Source organism: Cydia splendana, chromosome 6, assembly GCF_910591565.1.
Source record: "Cydia splendana chromosome 6, ilCydSple1.2, whole genome shotgun sequence".
NCBI lineage: Eukaryota > Metazoa > Arthropoda > Insecta > Lepidoptera > Tortricidae > Cydia > Cydia splendana.
The window spans coordinates 455,130-469,804 of record NC_085965.1 but is presented as its reverse complement, the minus strand read 5'-3'; the positions used below and the strand labels follow the sequence as shown (position 1 = coordinate 469,804).

The following is a 14,675-nucleotide window of genomic DNA, read 5'->3' as shown; positions in this document are numbered from 1 at the left end:
GTGTACATGTTCATAAAGGATTGGGTGACGCACATGTTACACCCCTAGAGTTAAGGGCGTCACCGAGAGTGCAGGGGGAGTGGGAAGTCTTGGAAATTAAAATGTGTAAGTTGAAACGATACCTGGCACGGGCGGGGTGATGGGGTAGGTGCTCATCTTGTGGTAGAGCTGCAGCAGCACGAAGGAGGGGGTGACCCCGCCGCCGGCGCCGGCGCCGCTCGAGCTCACGTTGCTCGACGCGGTGGACCGCCCGCTCGACGACGTCGATATTGTTGATGACTGGTCTCTGTACAAACAATAACAATAGGGGTTGACTATTGTTTGAAGTAGTTTAAACTACATATTTTCAATCATCATCATTCAGCCTATATACGTCCCACTGCTGGGCACAGGCCTCCTCTCACCAGGGTTGGGCAAAATACTGGCTTCCACGTATTTCAAATACAAATTACAAAATACATTTTTAAAAATATTTGAAATACCAAATACAAACTACTTTGGTGACTGGTATTTGAAATACAAAATACAAATTACAGTGTTTAAAATAATGTATTTCAAATACAAAATACTTTTTATTTTTTTTGTTTAATCATTTAGTTTTTTTAACGAATATCCTTTCCTAAAAACTTATAGGGTCATTACGCTTGTTTTCGTACAGCTCTAGTTTTCATCCACTTGACGAAATTTGAATATAAACCTACATTGCTGCAAATAGTAAATTAAAAATGAAATATATTATTTGCTAATCTGTCAAGTGGTCGAAAACTAGAGCATGGACGGAAACTACTGCAATGACTCTATCCCCTGGCTGTTGACGAAAAGTTCCGCGCAGAATAGCTCGCGCACAGACATAGAATACGCGCTCGCGCTTAACAGACAGCTTAAGTGTGCGAAAGGGAAGCCATCACGTATATGAACATCCCATGAGTGCGAAAGAGTCAGACTACCAATGAGAAAACGTAACCACTTTTGAGTTTGACGACGGCCGCGGACGGCCAAGAGCGTATCACGGTAATTTTCAAATTGAAAAATATACACGGATTAGGTTAGGACGAAAAGTATTAAATAAATAAAGTAATTCAGTGAAGATGGTGTCTTGTAGTGTTCCGGATTGCAGTGTCACAGGGCCAAATAATCCAAGCAAATACTCATTTCAGAGGATTTATGATATTCCAAGCGAAATTTTCTTAACGATATTTTGTCAAATTAACAGCGTACAAAGTGTAAGAAGCCGGTTTATACAGTTCATTATAAGTTTTTCTTCCTTTGTGTGCTAATATTTTATCATATTAGTCTATAATTTAAAATATTTTGTGTAAAAACATAACCTGTTACTTTACGCTAGGGCTTGACAAAATGTTCATATGACAGTATCGATAACTTGTCGGTATATTAATAGCTATGTAATTATTTCTTCACAAGACATCATAAAGATATTAGCTTTTATAACCGACTTCAAATAATAACGATTGTTATACCTTTTTGAAGGTGCTCATGTTTAGCGGTAAATTTAAACTTCACTTTCCAACACAGTAAGAAATACATTAAGATAAGTCTGCAACGATTTTGATAGCACACGCAGTGCAAGTGTTATTTATACGTCATAATGTCGTAGAATTTTAACGTTTAGAATAACACATTTGAAAAAGTAGTCGATAAAGCAATCAAACGTCGACAGATTATTAATATGTTGTAACTAGTGATGTACCGACTATTGATTTGGCCGACTAGCCGACTAGTCGGTCATCAGGTTCAAAGACCTATCACAAGAATCCTCGTTCAATTTCTGTCTTTAGTTCTTTTATTTTGCGATCCTGTGCAGACCGTCAGTACAGCAAGTAGCTTGTAGGAGGTATTTCTAAGGCCCTATTTCCCGTACGTAGTCGCCAGTTAAGAACATATCCCCTGTGGTCAGCGTCTGTACGTAAAACGTACCCTGTCTAAGTCCCTAAATTTTGTAATAACGTTAAAAGTTCCTCATGGCTCCACCATTAAAAAAAAAAAACAAAAACTGAATAATAATAAAAAAAAAATATCGAACTTGCACATGAAATTACACGAGAATCAGTTGAGATCGACCTGTAGAGGAAAACACCAGCCCACCAACATACGATAACGATCAAACGGTCAATTATATGAACAATAATTTTCGTTTGCACCCTGAATAGGTATTTTAGTAAAATAAACATAATACCTATGGTAAATAATGACTGTTGATTTATTTTTTCTGTTTTTCTTTCACTAATAAAGTGCCGACTAATCGGCCATTTTTGCCGACTAGTCGCCGACTAATCGCCGACTACAAATGTGGCCGGATAGTCGGCTTTCCCGACTAGTAGGCGACTAGTCGGTACATCCCTAGTTGTAACATGACATCACTATTTTTGATCTCACATAGACAATTTACGCACACACTTGCATTTCATTTTTGGTCACACTTTTGAAGATTGACAGTTGTTTTTTGTCATAGCTCACGCATTGTACCTATTTGCCCTCGTACAAGTCGTACATTATATAAAAAAGAAGCATTCCATTTTAGGATCATAGAATTTAATAAAATGTATTTTGTAGAAATGTATTTTGAAGCTTGAAGTATTTGAAATACAAAATACAAAATACATGTGAGTGCAGTATTTGAAATACCAAATACAAAATACTTTTCCAGGTAGTATTTGAAATACAAATACAAAATACTAAAATGTATTTCAAATACGTATTTCAAATACATGTAATTGAAATACTGCCCAACCCTGCCTCTCACTCGCAAGAGGGTTTGGGCCATAGTCCCCACGCTGGCCCAATGCGGATTGGGGACTTCACATACACCTTTTGAATTTCTTCGCGGATGTATGCAGGTTTCCTACACACACACACACCTCCTCACATATTTTCAAAACACAGTTTTTTTGGCTGGTTACATTTTTGCGGTTTTGAGGTAGTTTTCATACAACTTGCATACTAAAACTTAGTCATTTTGTGTAATGAAATGAAATGAATGAAAATATTTATTTCGAGCAACTATGGACTCATACAGATTTGTTAGTAGACTTACGTTCCTAATATTAGTACCTAATTAACTATTACAAATATTACAATATATAGACACTGTTGGAAACATGCATTTCGCAGCAGTGTCTCATATACGGGCAGTCAAGTCTGTCCGCTATCACACACAGGATAGGGTTGGGGCTGGCCCGCACCCGGCGCACCAGGGATGTGCATCGCTTGCGCATAGTCGCATAAAAGCAGGCCACGTGCGCTTCTGCGAACATCCCTGATGCGCTGCAGAAACGAGGCAGCCCCATCAATACCCGGAACGCGTTGTTGTATTGGATCCGGAGGGCCCCGTAGTCCCGCTGCGTATAGAACCTCCATAAGCTGCACGTATACAGGGAAGTACAGTACGTTTTAAAGAAGGTAAGTTTTACCTCCCTTGTACATCGCGCAAACCTACGGGAAATCATATTTGCCCTAACCGACAGAGCCCTCCGTTCTCGTTCTACGTCCAGATTGTCCTTTAAGTCAGACGTAACAATATGACCTAAATGTTTGGAGCTTCCCACCCTCTCTAGTGGAATACCATTTAGGAGGTGGGAGGAACCTCATTAACCCTATTTTTGCCGGGGTCAAATACCATAAAATTACTTTTAGTTACATTGTATTTAAGTCCGTGTTCTAAGGCGTATTTCTCACATACATGTAACAATTGTCGTAAGCCACAAGCCGATGCGCTGATAAATAATAATAATGTCGTATAATATTTATTAAAATAAAAGACTTCGAAGTGAATACAGTGTTTATAGATTGAAAATCTGTGTGTGTGTGTGTGTGTGTGTGTGAAAACACTATTATGGTTCTTTGACGTTCTTAAAATGGGTGACGGCGGGTACTGCGGTTTACTCTCATTCAAAAATGAGCCGACCCTTGGAGTAGTAAACTGTGTGTGTACCTGTGTCGTCTCGTGGGGCTCATGACGGAGATGGTGTTGGAGCGCTTGGAGCGGGAGAGCGGCGGCAGGTCGTCTCGCTCCTTCATGGAGCCCGCGGCGGCGGCGGCGGGGGTGGCGGGGATGGAGGGGGTGGAGGGGATGGAGGGGGAGGCGGGGACGCGCGGCGCGGCGGGCGGCTTGTGCGCGTGCGCGGCCGCCACGCCCTGCACGATGCTGTCGCTCGCCACCTGACCGACAATACCAAATTTTACAGGTCGCTTTCAATCTATTATGATCCTTAAATACTTAGCTGACAACATACAAAATTCATAATTGAACATATATTTTTATAATTTAAGATATTTCGACACAGTTGCAAATGCCACCTTCTCGGGGTACCTGATTCGTTTTAATTGTGATCTACCCGTACACATCATAACTTAATGAATAGAAAGCACGTACCTTTTGTATGGGCTGCGGCGTGGGCCCATCTTCGGGCGCCGAGCCCGAACCTGCAAACATATCTAACTTTAAAATACTATAATTATCAATTTTAGTATTTAATAATTTAGATTTGTAGGTAATATGAAGGTTTCCAATCTTCTTTGTGGTTGCAAGTAGCAACCTTGAAAATGAAGATACTTGCCCGGGTCGGAGTTGTAGGTCATGAGGTGGGGGTGCGGGGGTGGTACAGGCGCGGCGAGGGGGAATGATCCGGACATCTCTTCAGGTATGGCCTCGCATGAAACTCACATGTTTCGTGCGGGTTGGATACTAACCTGGGTCGGAGTTGTAGGTCATGAGGTGGGGGTGTAAAGGTGGTACGGGCGCGGCGAGGGGGATGATCCGGACATCTCTTCAGGTATGGCCTCGCATGAAACTCGCATGTTTCGTGCGGGTTGGATACTAACCTGGGTCGGAGTTGTAGGTCATGAGGTGGGGGTGTAAAGGTGGTACGGGCGCGGCGAGGGGGATGATCCGGACATCTCTTCAGGTATGGCCTCGCATGAAACTCGCATGTTTCGTGCGGGTTGGATACTAACCTGGGTCGGAGTTGTAGGTCATGAGGTGGGGGTACGGGGGTGGTACGGGCGCGGCGAGGGGGGATGATCCGGACATCTCTTCAGGTATGGCCTCGCATGAAACTCGCATGTTTCGTGCGGGTTGAATACTAACCTGGGTCGGAGTTGTAGGTCATGAGGTGGGGGTGCGGGGGTGGTACGGGCGCGGCGAGGGGGGATGATCCGGACATCTCTTCAGGTATGGCCTCGCATGAAACTCGCATGTTTCGTGCGGGTTGGATACTAACCTGGGTCGGAGTTGTAGGTCATGAGGTGGGGGTGTAAAGGTGGTACGGGCGCGGCGAGGGGGGATGATCCGGACATCTCTTCAGGTATGGCCTCGCATGAAACTCACATGTTTCGTGCGGGTTGAATACTAACCTGGGTCGGAGTTGTAGGTCATGAGGTGGGGGTGCGGGGGTGGTACGGGCGCGGCGAGGGGGGATGATCCGGACATCTCTTCAGGTATGGCCTCGCATGAAACTCGCATGTTTCATGCGGGTTGGATACTAACATTGGTCGGAGTTGTAGGTCATGAGGTGGGGGTGTAAAGGTGGTACGGGCGCGGCGAGGGGGATGATCCGGACATCTCTTCAGGTATGGCCTCGCATGAAACTCGCATGTTTCGTGCGGGTTGGATACTAACCTGGGTCGGAGTTGTAGGTCATGAGGTGGGGGTACGGGGGTGGTACGGGCGCGGCGAGGGGGGATGATCCGGACATCTCTTCAGGTATGGCCTCGCATGAAACTCGCATGTTTCGTGCGGGTTGAATACTAACCTGGGTCGGAGTTGTAGGTCATGAGGTGGGGGTGCGGGGGTGGTACGGGCGCGGCGAGGGGGGATGATCCGGACATCTCTTCAGGTATGGCCTCGCATGAAACTCGCATGTTTCGTGCGGGTTGGATACTAACCTGGGTCGGAGTTGTAGGTCATGAGGTGGGGGTGTAAAGGTGGTACGGGCGCGGCGAGGGGGGATGATCCGGACATCTCTTCAGGTATGGCCTCGCATGAAACTCACATGTTTCGTGCGGGTTGAATACTAACCTGGGTCGGAGTTGTAGGTCATGAGGTGGGGGTGCGGGGGTGGTACGGGCGCGGCGAGGGGGGATGATCCGGACATCTCTTCAGGTATGGCCTCGCATGAAACTCGCATGTTTCATGCGGGTTGGATACTAACATTGGTCGGAGTTGTAGGTCATGAGGTGGGGGTGTAAAGGTGGTACGGGCGCGGCGAGGGGGGATGATCCGGACATCTCTTCAGGTATGGCCTCGCATGAAACTCGTATGTTTCGTGCGGGTTGGATACTAACCTGGGTCGGAGTTGTAGGTCATGAGATGGGGGTGCGGAGGTGGGACGGGCGCGGCGAGGGGGGATGATCCAGACATCTCTTCAGATATGGCCTCGCATGAAACTCGCATGTTTCGTGCGGGTTGGATACTAACCTGGGTCGGAGTTGTAGGTCATGAGGTGGGGGTGCGGGGGTGGTACGGGCGCGGCGAGGGGGGATGATCCGGACATCTCTTCAGGTATGGCCTCGCATGAAACTCGCATGTTTCGTGCGGGTTGGATACTAACCTGGGTCGGAGTTGTAGGTCATGAGATGGGGGTGCGGAGGTGGGACGGGCGCGGCGAGGGGGGATGATCCAGACATCTCTTCAGATATGGCCTCGCATGAAACTCGCATGTTTCGTGCGGGTTGGATACTAACCTGGGTCGGAGTTGTAGGTCATGAGGTGGGGGTGCGGGGGTGGTACGGGCGCGGCGAGGGGGGATGATCCGGACATCTCTTCAGGTATGGCCTCGCATGAAACTCGCATGTCGCTCTTCTTGTTCGCTTTCTTGGACGCGTGGAGGGACTGGGACTGTGTGCTGTGGACATCATTTATTGTTACATATACGGTCAACTCTGGACCAATAACCCTACGGATATTATATATGCAGAAGAAGAATGCAAAAGTTTGTATACAACAAACATCTCTCATATTTAAACAGATTTGGATAAAATGTGGCCTACAAATACTTTACAACCAGTCAAATTACATAGAATACTTTTCTTCCCGGAATTCACCCCCTAAATGAGAGTAAAATGAGGTTAAAAGTGAGTAAAATGAAATGCAGGCATTTTGGGTTAAAAGCACGTTAATGTCTTTTGTTCCACGCAGTGACTAAGTGTTGCATAATGAACATTATAGTTGACTAAACCGTTGTATAATGAATGTGTAATGTTACTCACGGCTCGGTGCCCGGCAGTAGTATGAGCAGCGAGGGGTCGGCGGCGGGGGGCTCCAGGGCCGTGGGCGAGTCCCTGGGGAGCTTCCACGACGACATCTCCGGCGAGGAGTTGGAGCGCCGGACTGGGTGTCTGCTCTTGCCCTGGGAGATTTTAGCCACAAATATTAATTTGATTATTGTATGTATACATACAGCATTTAAAGCAATTAAGTTCATATCTCTCGTATGGACATAACTATTAAAGCTAAAGCAGGCGTGGCTCACTCCGCGATATTGTCGCTTTGCTACAGGTAGCTAAAAGTACATACGTTCCGCCCCAATTTTGGGGAAAGCCATAAGCCGCGCGTGGCGCTGTCGCCACCTAGCGGCCATATCTGTCCTGATCGTAACAGACGCGTTTTGTTAGATAGTGAGTCTTCTGTACCTAGTACTATTATTTATTCTGTGGCTAAAGTCAGGTTATAAAACGTGATATTCTGATTGAGTCCTCCTCTGTACAGAAGGACACTTCTTCTACCTAATACAGTTTATACAATAAAGCCCACTGACAGACAGACGGGACTACGGAGGCTTAGTGATAGGGTTTAATTTGTCACTCTCTAGGCAGTGATTGGTTCTCTTCTTCTTGGTCATAAGCCAATGTCTGCTCTTCTGCCTGCCTACACTGCCGCTGATCATATGCGTCTCTAGTGTGTCCAGTAAAATTTGAGGAGTCTAAAGCTAGCCATACACGCACAGATTAGTCCGCCGGTCGCGTCTCAGATCTGATCCGCGACTACGCCACACACGCGCAGACCGCTCTCGGATCTGTTTACTCCGTGTCCGATCCGTTGGTTTTTGAGAACGGACAGACATCCGGCAGGCAAATCTGTTTCAATTTCCCGCCATTCATTGACGGGCATGTGTCCGCCGGACAAACAGATCTGACGGACAAATTCTTACGTGTATGGCTAGCTAAAGAATTGGTTTACGCGGTATGGCTTTGGGTACAACGGGTTTGTGTGTATTTTGGGAATGGTGGATATTAGCCTCTTCTTTGTTATAAAAAATGGTTGCTAGTACACCCAGCTGTGATATCCATTGATATTGTGTCTATGCAATATAGCAGCCGTACACGTTAGGCTTGTGCCTGCTCGTTCACTACAGGGAGCGCTCCGCTCTCGGTCAATCGGTCAAACGAACTAGTTCGGTCTTTTAGTTCCTTTAGTTCAGTTCGGTCTTTGACCTTATTGAGAGCCGGGAATGAATAAGAATCGGTTTTACACTCGATTTTTATTCCAATTTGGTAACTAAATATAATTCAAGTTGTAAGATATGATTATGTCGATATTAAACATAAAAACACCTTATCGCAGTTAAAAAAAAATATATATATATATATATAGAAAAGTAGTTGATTTTCGTTCATACTTTTTGGGCTTTGGCATGTCACGTCGTTCTTTGATCTCGTTCGCACTTGTGCTAGCGAGTTTTGTTCCGTCCGTTTTCCGTTTCACGCAGTCAATCAGCTCACCGATCTCACTGAACTAAAGGACCTAAAGACCGATTAAGAGCGCGCAAAAAGTTTTAGTTCCTTTCGGTCCTTCATGGGATTTCATTCTTAACAGTTCTTAGTTCATGACCGACACAAGCCTAGTACACGTGAGTTACCTCGGGCACGTAGAGCAGCATGTCGTCGTCGTGCGCGGCGCCGCGCACCGGCGACCCGGGGATGTTGATCGGCTGCGTGCTCATACTGCGGAACAACAAATAATATGTGTCATGGTCCCTGTTCCGTCCTGCGTATAAAAACCACCTGAGTAATAGCTTAACTAATGTATCAGATCTTTTTCCTATGAAAAAGTGTGACAAGCGGGGAGAAGTCTAAATAATCGAATGATGTAAGTAATGTACCACCCCTAGTGGGTATAATAGTGTGTGTTACCGTTGCGGTTGGTGAGGAGGGCCGATGCAGTGCGTGGCGGCGTGCGGCGCCTTCCTCTCGCCCGCCACCACCGAGTCGGAACTGTTAAAGAACGCTTCGTTTACAAGATATCCCGTATTCGTCAAAATTAACAAATCTAAAATATTCTAATTTTAACGAACACACCAACGTGTGCCCTGAGCAGTTTCTAAATAAATATTTTTTTTTGTAACAGTCAGCAAACGAGCAGACGAGCTGCCTGATGGGAAGTGGTTACCGTCGCCCGTGGACATAAGCCACATCGGAGGAGCCATTTACGCGTTGCATACCCGCTTCTTTAAAGACCTCATGTCGTAGCGTGAATTATTTTGTCCTTGAAAATTTAATGTGAAAATTTAGGGGCGGTTGCACCAACCAGTGCCTAACGGACTGATCAACGTCACTCAGCAGTGAACAATGAAAATTCCCATACAATACAATTTCACAAAATACTTTAATGGTGACAAACGGTTAGGTGCCCCTAGTCAACCACAGTGAATAGCTTTGTATAAATGTGGAGGTTGGAAGCAATAAATGTACTGTACGTACCTAGACTTGTGTAAGTCCTGCGCGTGCGCCGCCTGCGAGGCCGACGAGCCGCTGCGCGATCTGCTCTCGCTCTCTGACGCCTGCAGAAATAATACTAGTTTAATCACTTATGACAGAACAATATCATTGGTGTAGATTGCGGAACAAGTACAATTATTACAACAAAACGGGATTATATCGCGTATTAAGAGCGCTATTACATTTCGGCGTTGAGCGAGTTTAGGTATTTTACGCGCTGCGGCAGGCCGTGCGAGCTCAGTACGCCGATCCCTTCTACCACACTCGCACTACAATGATGGATTAAACATTCTTGATCCTTCGCGAAGCATATTGAAATCAACCATAACAACACTAACTGTACTTAACTTTTAAAGTTCTAAAACTGTTATTTGGTAAGTACGAAAATACTAAATGCAGTGCAAATGTACATAGGGGCTGTTCATAAATTACGTCATCTATTTTTGACGATTTTTGACCCCCCCCACCCCTCAAATCATCCAAAAATCAAGCTTCGGATGAATCTGTTTCCTCCTACGTCATGTTACCATCATCCGATGTCCAGACCCCCCCCCCACTCCTCCCATTTGAAACGACGTAATTTATGAATAGCCCCATACTTGTACTTATGAAGGTATATTACTCGAAAGAAATTATAGGTACTTACCTACTCGCTTATTTACATGTTTCGTCATTGCATTTGGTACCTATAGGTTGTAAAGTTTGTATCAACGAGGGTTTAAAAACGAACTGGTACTGAGGATCTGATGATGATTAAGGTGGTCACGGATACCAATCAACCATGTAGTAACAGGATTAGGCTCTTTTGATTCGTCTCAACAAGATCTTTGACACTGAAGATACACAGGGTCTGATGATGGAGCTGGAAGGTGGCCACGGGTACCAGTCTATCATGTAACTAAACAACTTCGTGTTTGGGCTCGTTTGATTCGTCTCAACAAGATCTTTGACACAAGACAGTACTCAGGGTCTGATGATGGAGCTGGAAGGTACCATTACCAATCAACCATGCAACTAAACCACATCGTGTTTAGGATCGTTTGATTCGTCTCAACAAGATCTTTGACACTAGGTGATACTCAGAGTCTGATGATGGAGCTGGAAGGTGGTCACCGGTACCAATCAACCATGCAACTAAACCACTTCGTGTTTAGGCTCGTTTTATTCGTTTCAACAAGATCTTTGACACAAGATAGTACTCAAGGTCTGATGTTGGAGCCGGAAGGTGGTCACCGGTACCAATCAACCATGCAACTAAACCATTTCGTGTTTAGGCACGTTTTATTCATCTCAACAAGATCTTTGACACAAGGTAGTACTCACCCTAATAGCATTTTCTTGTAGGGATTTTGTTGGGCCTTTGTTTACGTATTAGTTGGGCAACCGTTATATTTGGCCGTACGATTTGCTGGAGGGCCCTCGACAAAGGCCCTCCCGAAGATTCCCAACAGAGGGCCATAAGAGTAATTTTTTCGTTGGGCCTATATAAATAAATCATACAATTATTCAACGGTGGTGGTTTTGGTTGGGCCGTGGTTGGGCCTATACACATTTGTTTGATGGTTGGTTAATTGTTACATTTGGCCGTACGATTTGCTGGAGGGCCCTCGTCAAAGGCCCTCCCGAAGATTCCCAACAGAGGGCCATTAGAGTAATTTTTTCGTTGGGCCTATTTAAATAAATCATACAATTATTCAACGGTGGTGGTTTTGGTTGGGCCGTGGTTGGGCCTATACATATTTGTTTGATGGTTGGTTAATTGTTACATTTGGCCGTATGGCTTGCTGTAGGGCCAACTGCATAAAAATAAAAAAGGGCAATTTTTTCGTTGTGCTTCTGTTTGCAAATTCAACAATTACCCAACGGCAAGTCAGGTAGGTCGGTAGGTAGTCGTGCACCAGGTTGAAGGCCCAACACAGCTTGTCCCACAAAGGGCCAACATTGTAACTTTAACGTTGGGCCTTGTGTAGGATTCTTACAATACTACCGTAGGTAAATAGTTGTGTAATTTATAGTGTGCCTACAGTCTAATTATGTAATGGGCTTTTGTTTACGAGTCCTACAGTTACCCTACGTTAAGTAAGTGGTTGTGTAATACGACGTTGGGCCTTTGCTGATAAATATTACAATTACACTACGGTAGGCATTGGTTGTATCCACATGAAGGCCCTAGGCCAGGCAGCAGTTGTTGTTAATCTTCTCTGTATCGTTCCAATTTTAGTATATGTACTGCCGAAGCAAGTACACTTACTATACACTCTAATTTGTATATATACTAACCGCACTTCGAAACTTCGTAAGCGAGATTTATGTTTTTTGAGATTTAAATTGAGAAAATGTTGGTAAAATACAATTTTTTTTAATTTATGTATAAATTTTATAGTTATAGCTATTAGATTTATAAGTTACTTTTAAAAAATATTATGATTATATCCGGAATAATCGAGAAAATAACTATAACTTCGATGTTTGGAGACAGTAACGCCATCTAGTGACGCCACAAGCAAACTCAACTGGTATTGTTGGGCATCAGTACCACAGCCAATGTTGGTAAATGCGATATTTGTGCTCACTGGGCCAACGAATGTTATCGTTGTTTAGCCACCGGTACCAAAATACACAAAGGCCCATTGTTAAGCGTCAGTGCCACAGCCAATGTTGGTAAATACGATATTTGTCATCATTGGGCCATCGGATGATATCGTTGTTTAGCGAACGGTAGCAAAATACACAAAGGCCCATTGTTGGGCCTCAATGCTACAGCCAATGTTGGTAAATGCGATATTGGTCGTCATTGGGCCATCGTATGATATCGTTGATTAGCCAACGTTACCAAAATAAACAAAGGCCCATTGTTGGGCATCAGTGCCACAGTCAATGTTGGTAAATGCGATATTTGTCATCATTGGGCCATCGGATGATATCGTTCATTAGCCAACGTTACCAAAATACACAAAGGCCCATTGTTGGGCATCAATGCTACGGCCAATGTTGGTAAATGCGATATTTGTCGTCATTGGGCCATCGGATGATATCGTCGATTAGCCAACGTTACCAAAATAAACAAAGGCCCATTGTTGGGTATCAGTGCCACAGCCAATGTTGGTAAATGCGATATTTGTCATCATTGGGCGATCGGATGATATCCTTGACTAGCCAACGTTACCAAAATACACAAAGGCCCATTGTTGGGCATCCGTGCCACAGCCAATGTTGGTAAATGCGGTATTCGTCACCATTGGGCCAACGAATGTTATCGTTATTTAGCGAACGGTAGCAAAATACACAAAGGCCCATTGTTGGGCATCACTGCCACTGCCAATGTTGGTAAATGCGATATATGTCATCATTGGGCCAACGAATATTATCGTTGTTTAGCCAACGGTACCAAAATACACAAAGGCCCATTGTTGGGCATCTGTGCCACAGCGAATGTTGGTAAATGCGATGGTGGGCCAATACAAAATTAATGTTGGCTACGGAACGAACCTCATCCCAACGTTTTCCCTACCGTTGGCACCGTGGGCCCCAACGAAAATGCTACTAGCAGGGTCTGATGATGGAGCGCGAAGGTGGCGACGGGTACCTGTCTATCATCATCAGCTCCATCATCAGACCCTGAGTAGTATCTTGTGTCAAACATCTTATTGCGACGAATCAAACGAGCCCAAACACGAAGTGGTTCAGTTACATGGTAGACTGGTACCCGTGGCCACAGTCCAGCTCCATCATCAGACCCTGAGTACTAACTTGTGTCAAAGATCTTGTTGCGACGAATCGAAGCCAAACACGAACTGGTTTAGTTGCATGGTTGATTGGTACCGGTGACCACCTTCCGGATCCATCATCAGACCCTCAGTACTACCTTGTGTCAAAGATCTTGTTGCGACAAATCAAACGAGCCCAAACACGAAGTGGTTCAGTTACATGGTAGACTGGTACCCGTGGCCACAGTCCAGCTCCATCATCAGACCCTGAGTACTAACTTGTGTCAAAGATCTTGTTGAGACGAATCAAACGAGCCTAAACACGAAGTGGTTTAGTTGCATGGTTGATTGGTACCCGTGACCACCTTCCGGCTCCAACATCAGACCCTGAGTACTATCTTGTGTCAAAGATCTTATAGAAACGAATAAAACGAGCCTAAACACGAAGTGGTTTAGTGGCATGGTTGATTGGTACCGGTGACCACCTGCCGGCTCCATCATCAGACCCTGAGTACTATCTTGTGTCAAAGATCTTGTTGAGACGAATCAAACGAGCCTAAACACGAAGTGGTTTAGTTGCATGGTTGATTGGTACCGGTGACCACCACCTTCCGGCTCCATCATCAGACCCTGAGTATTATCTTGTGCCAAAGATCTTGTTGAGACGAATCAAACGAGCCCAAACACGAAGTGGTTTAGTTGCATGGTTGATTGGTACCGGTGACCACCTTCCGGCTCCATCATCAGACCCTGAGTACTATCTTAAGTCAAAGATCTTGTTGAGACGAATAAAACGAGCCTAAACACGAAGTGGTTTAGTTGCATTGTTGATTGGTACTGGTGACCACCTTCCGGCTCCATCATCAGACCCTGAGTACTATCTTAAGTCAAAGATCTTGTTGAGCCGAATCAAACGAGCCCAAACACGAAGTGGTTTAGTTGCATGGTTGATTGGTACCGGTGACCACCTTCCGGCTCCATCATCAGACCCTGAGTACTATCTTGTGTCAAAGATCTTGTTGAGATGAATAAAACGAGCCTAAACACGAAGTGGTTTAGTTGCATGGTTGATTGATACCGGTGACCACCTTCCGGCTCCATCATCAGACCCTGAGTCAAACTATCTTGAGTCAAATAAATACATATAGAATGTCAGGTCGTTTCAAATATTTTTAATCCTGTCCGGTAGTTTATTAAACTGTACCATTATAAATTATAATACTATAAAAACGGTGC

At 44.9% G+C, this 14,675-nt stretch overlaps 2 protein-coding genes across 2 annotated transcripts in view; one reads left to right on the top strand and one right to left on the bottom strand.

Annotated features, from left to right (window-relative positions):
• LOC134791252 (small ribosomal subunit protein mS33) overlaps nucleotides 1–14,675 on the top strand; it is a 271,224-nt gene that overhangs the window by 13,146 nt on the left and 243,403 nt on the right. The gene's annotated exons all lie outside the window — the stretch shown is intronic.
• The window catches only part of LOC134791597 (tuberin), a 43,814-nt gene that overhangs the window by 3,518 nt on the left and 25,621 nt on the right, over nucleotides 1–14,675 (bottom strand). The window contains exons 34-48 of the mRNA XM_063762646.1: nucleotides 9,715–9,794; nucleotides 9,148–9,228; nucleotides 8,874–8,958; nucleotides 7,225–7,364; nucleotides 6,700–6,860; nucleotides 6,434–6,535; nucleotides 6,035–6,136; nucleotides 5,769–5,870; nucleotides 5,636–5,737; nucleotides 5,371–5,472; nucleotides 5,105–5,206; nucleotides 4,972–5,073; nucleotides 4,391–4,440; nucleotides 3,950–4,176; nucleotides 123–286 (exon numbers count right to left, since the gene is read on the bottom strand). Coding sequence (XP_063618716.1) covers nucleotides 123–286; nucleotides 3,950–4,176; nucleotides 4,391–4,440; nucleotides 4,972–5,073; nucleotides 5,105–5,206; nucleotides 5,371–5,472; nucleotides 5,636–5,737; nucleotides 5,769–5,870; nucleotides 6,035–6,136; nucleotides 6,434–6,535; nucleotides 6,700–6,860; nucleotides 7,225–7,364; nucleotides 8,874–8,958; nucleotides 9,148–9,228; nucleotides 9,715–9,794 — 1,702 coding nt within the window. The remainder of the gene's footprint in view (nucleotides 1–122; nucleotides 287–3,949; nucleotides 4,177–4,390; nucleotides 4,441–4,971; nucleotides 5,074–5,104; nucleotides 5,207–5,370; nucleotides 5,473–5,635; nucleotides 5,738–5,768; nucleotides 5,871–6,034; nucleotides 6,137–6,433; nucleotides 6,536–6,699; nucleotides 6,861–7,224; nucleotides 7,365–8,873; nucleotides 8,959–9,147; nucleotides 9,229–9,714; nucleotides 9,795–14,675) is intronic.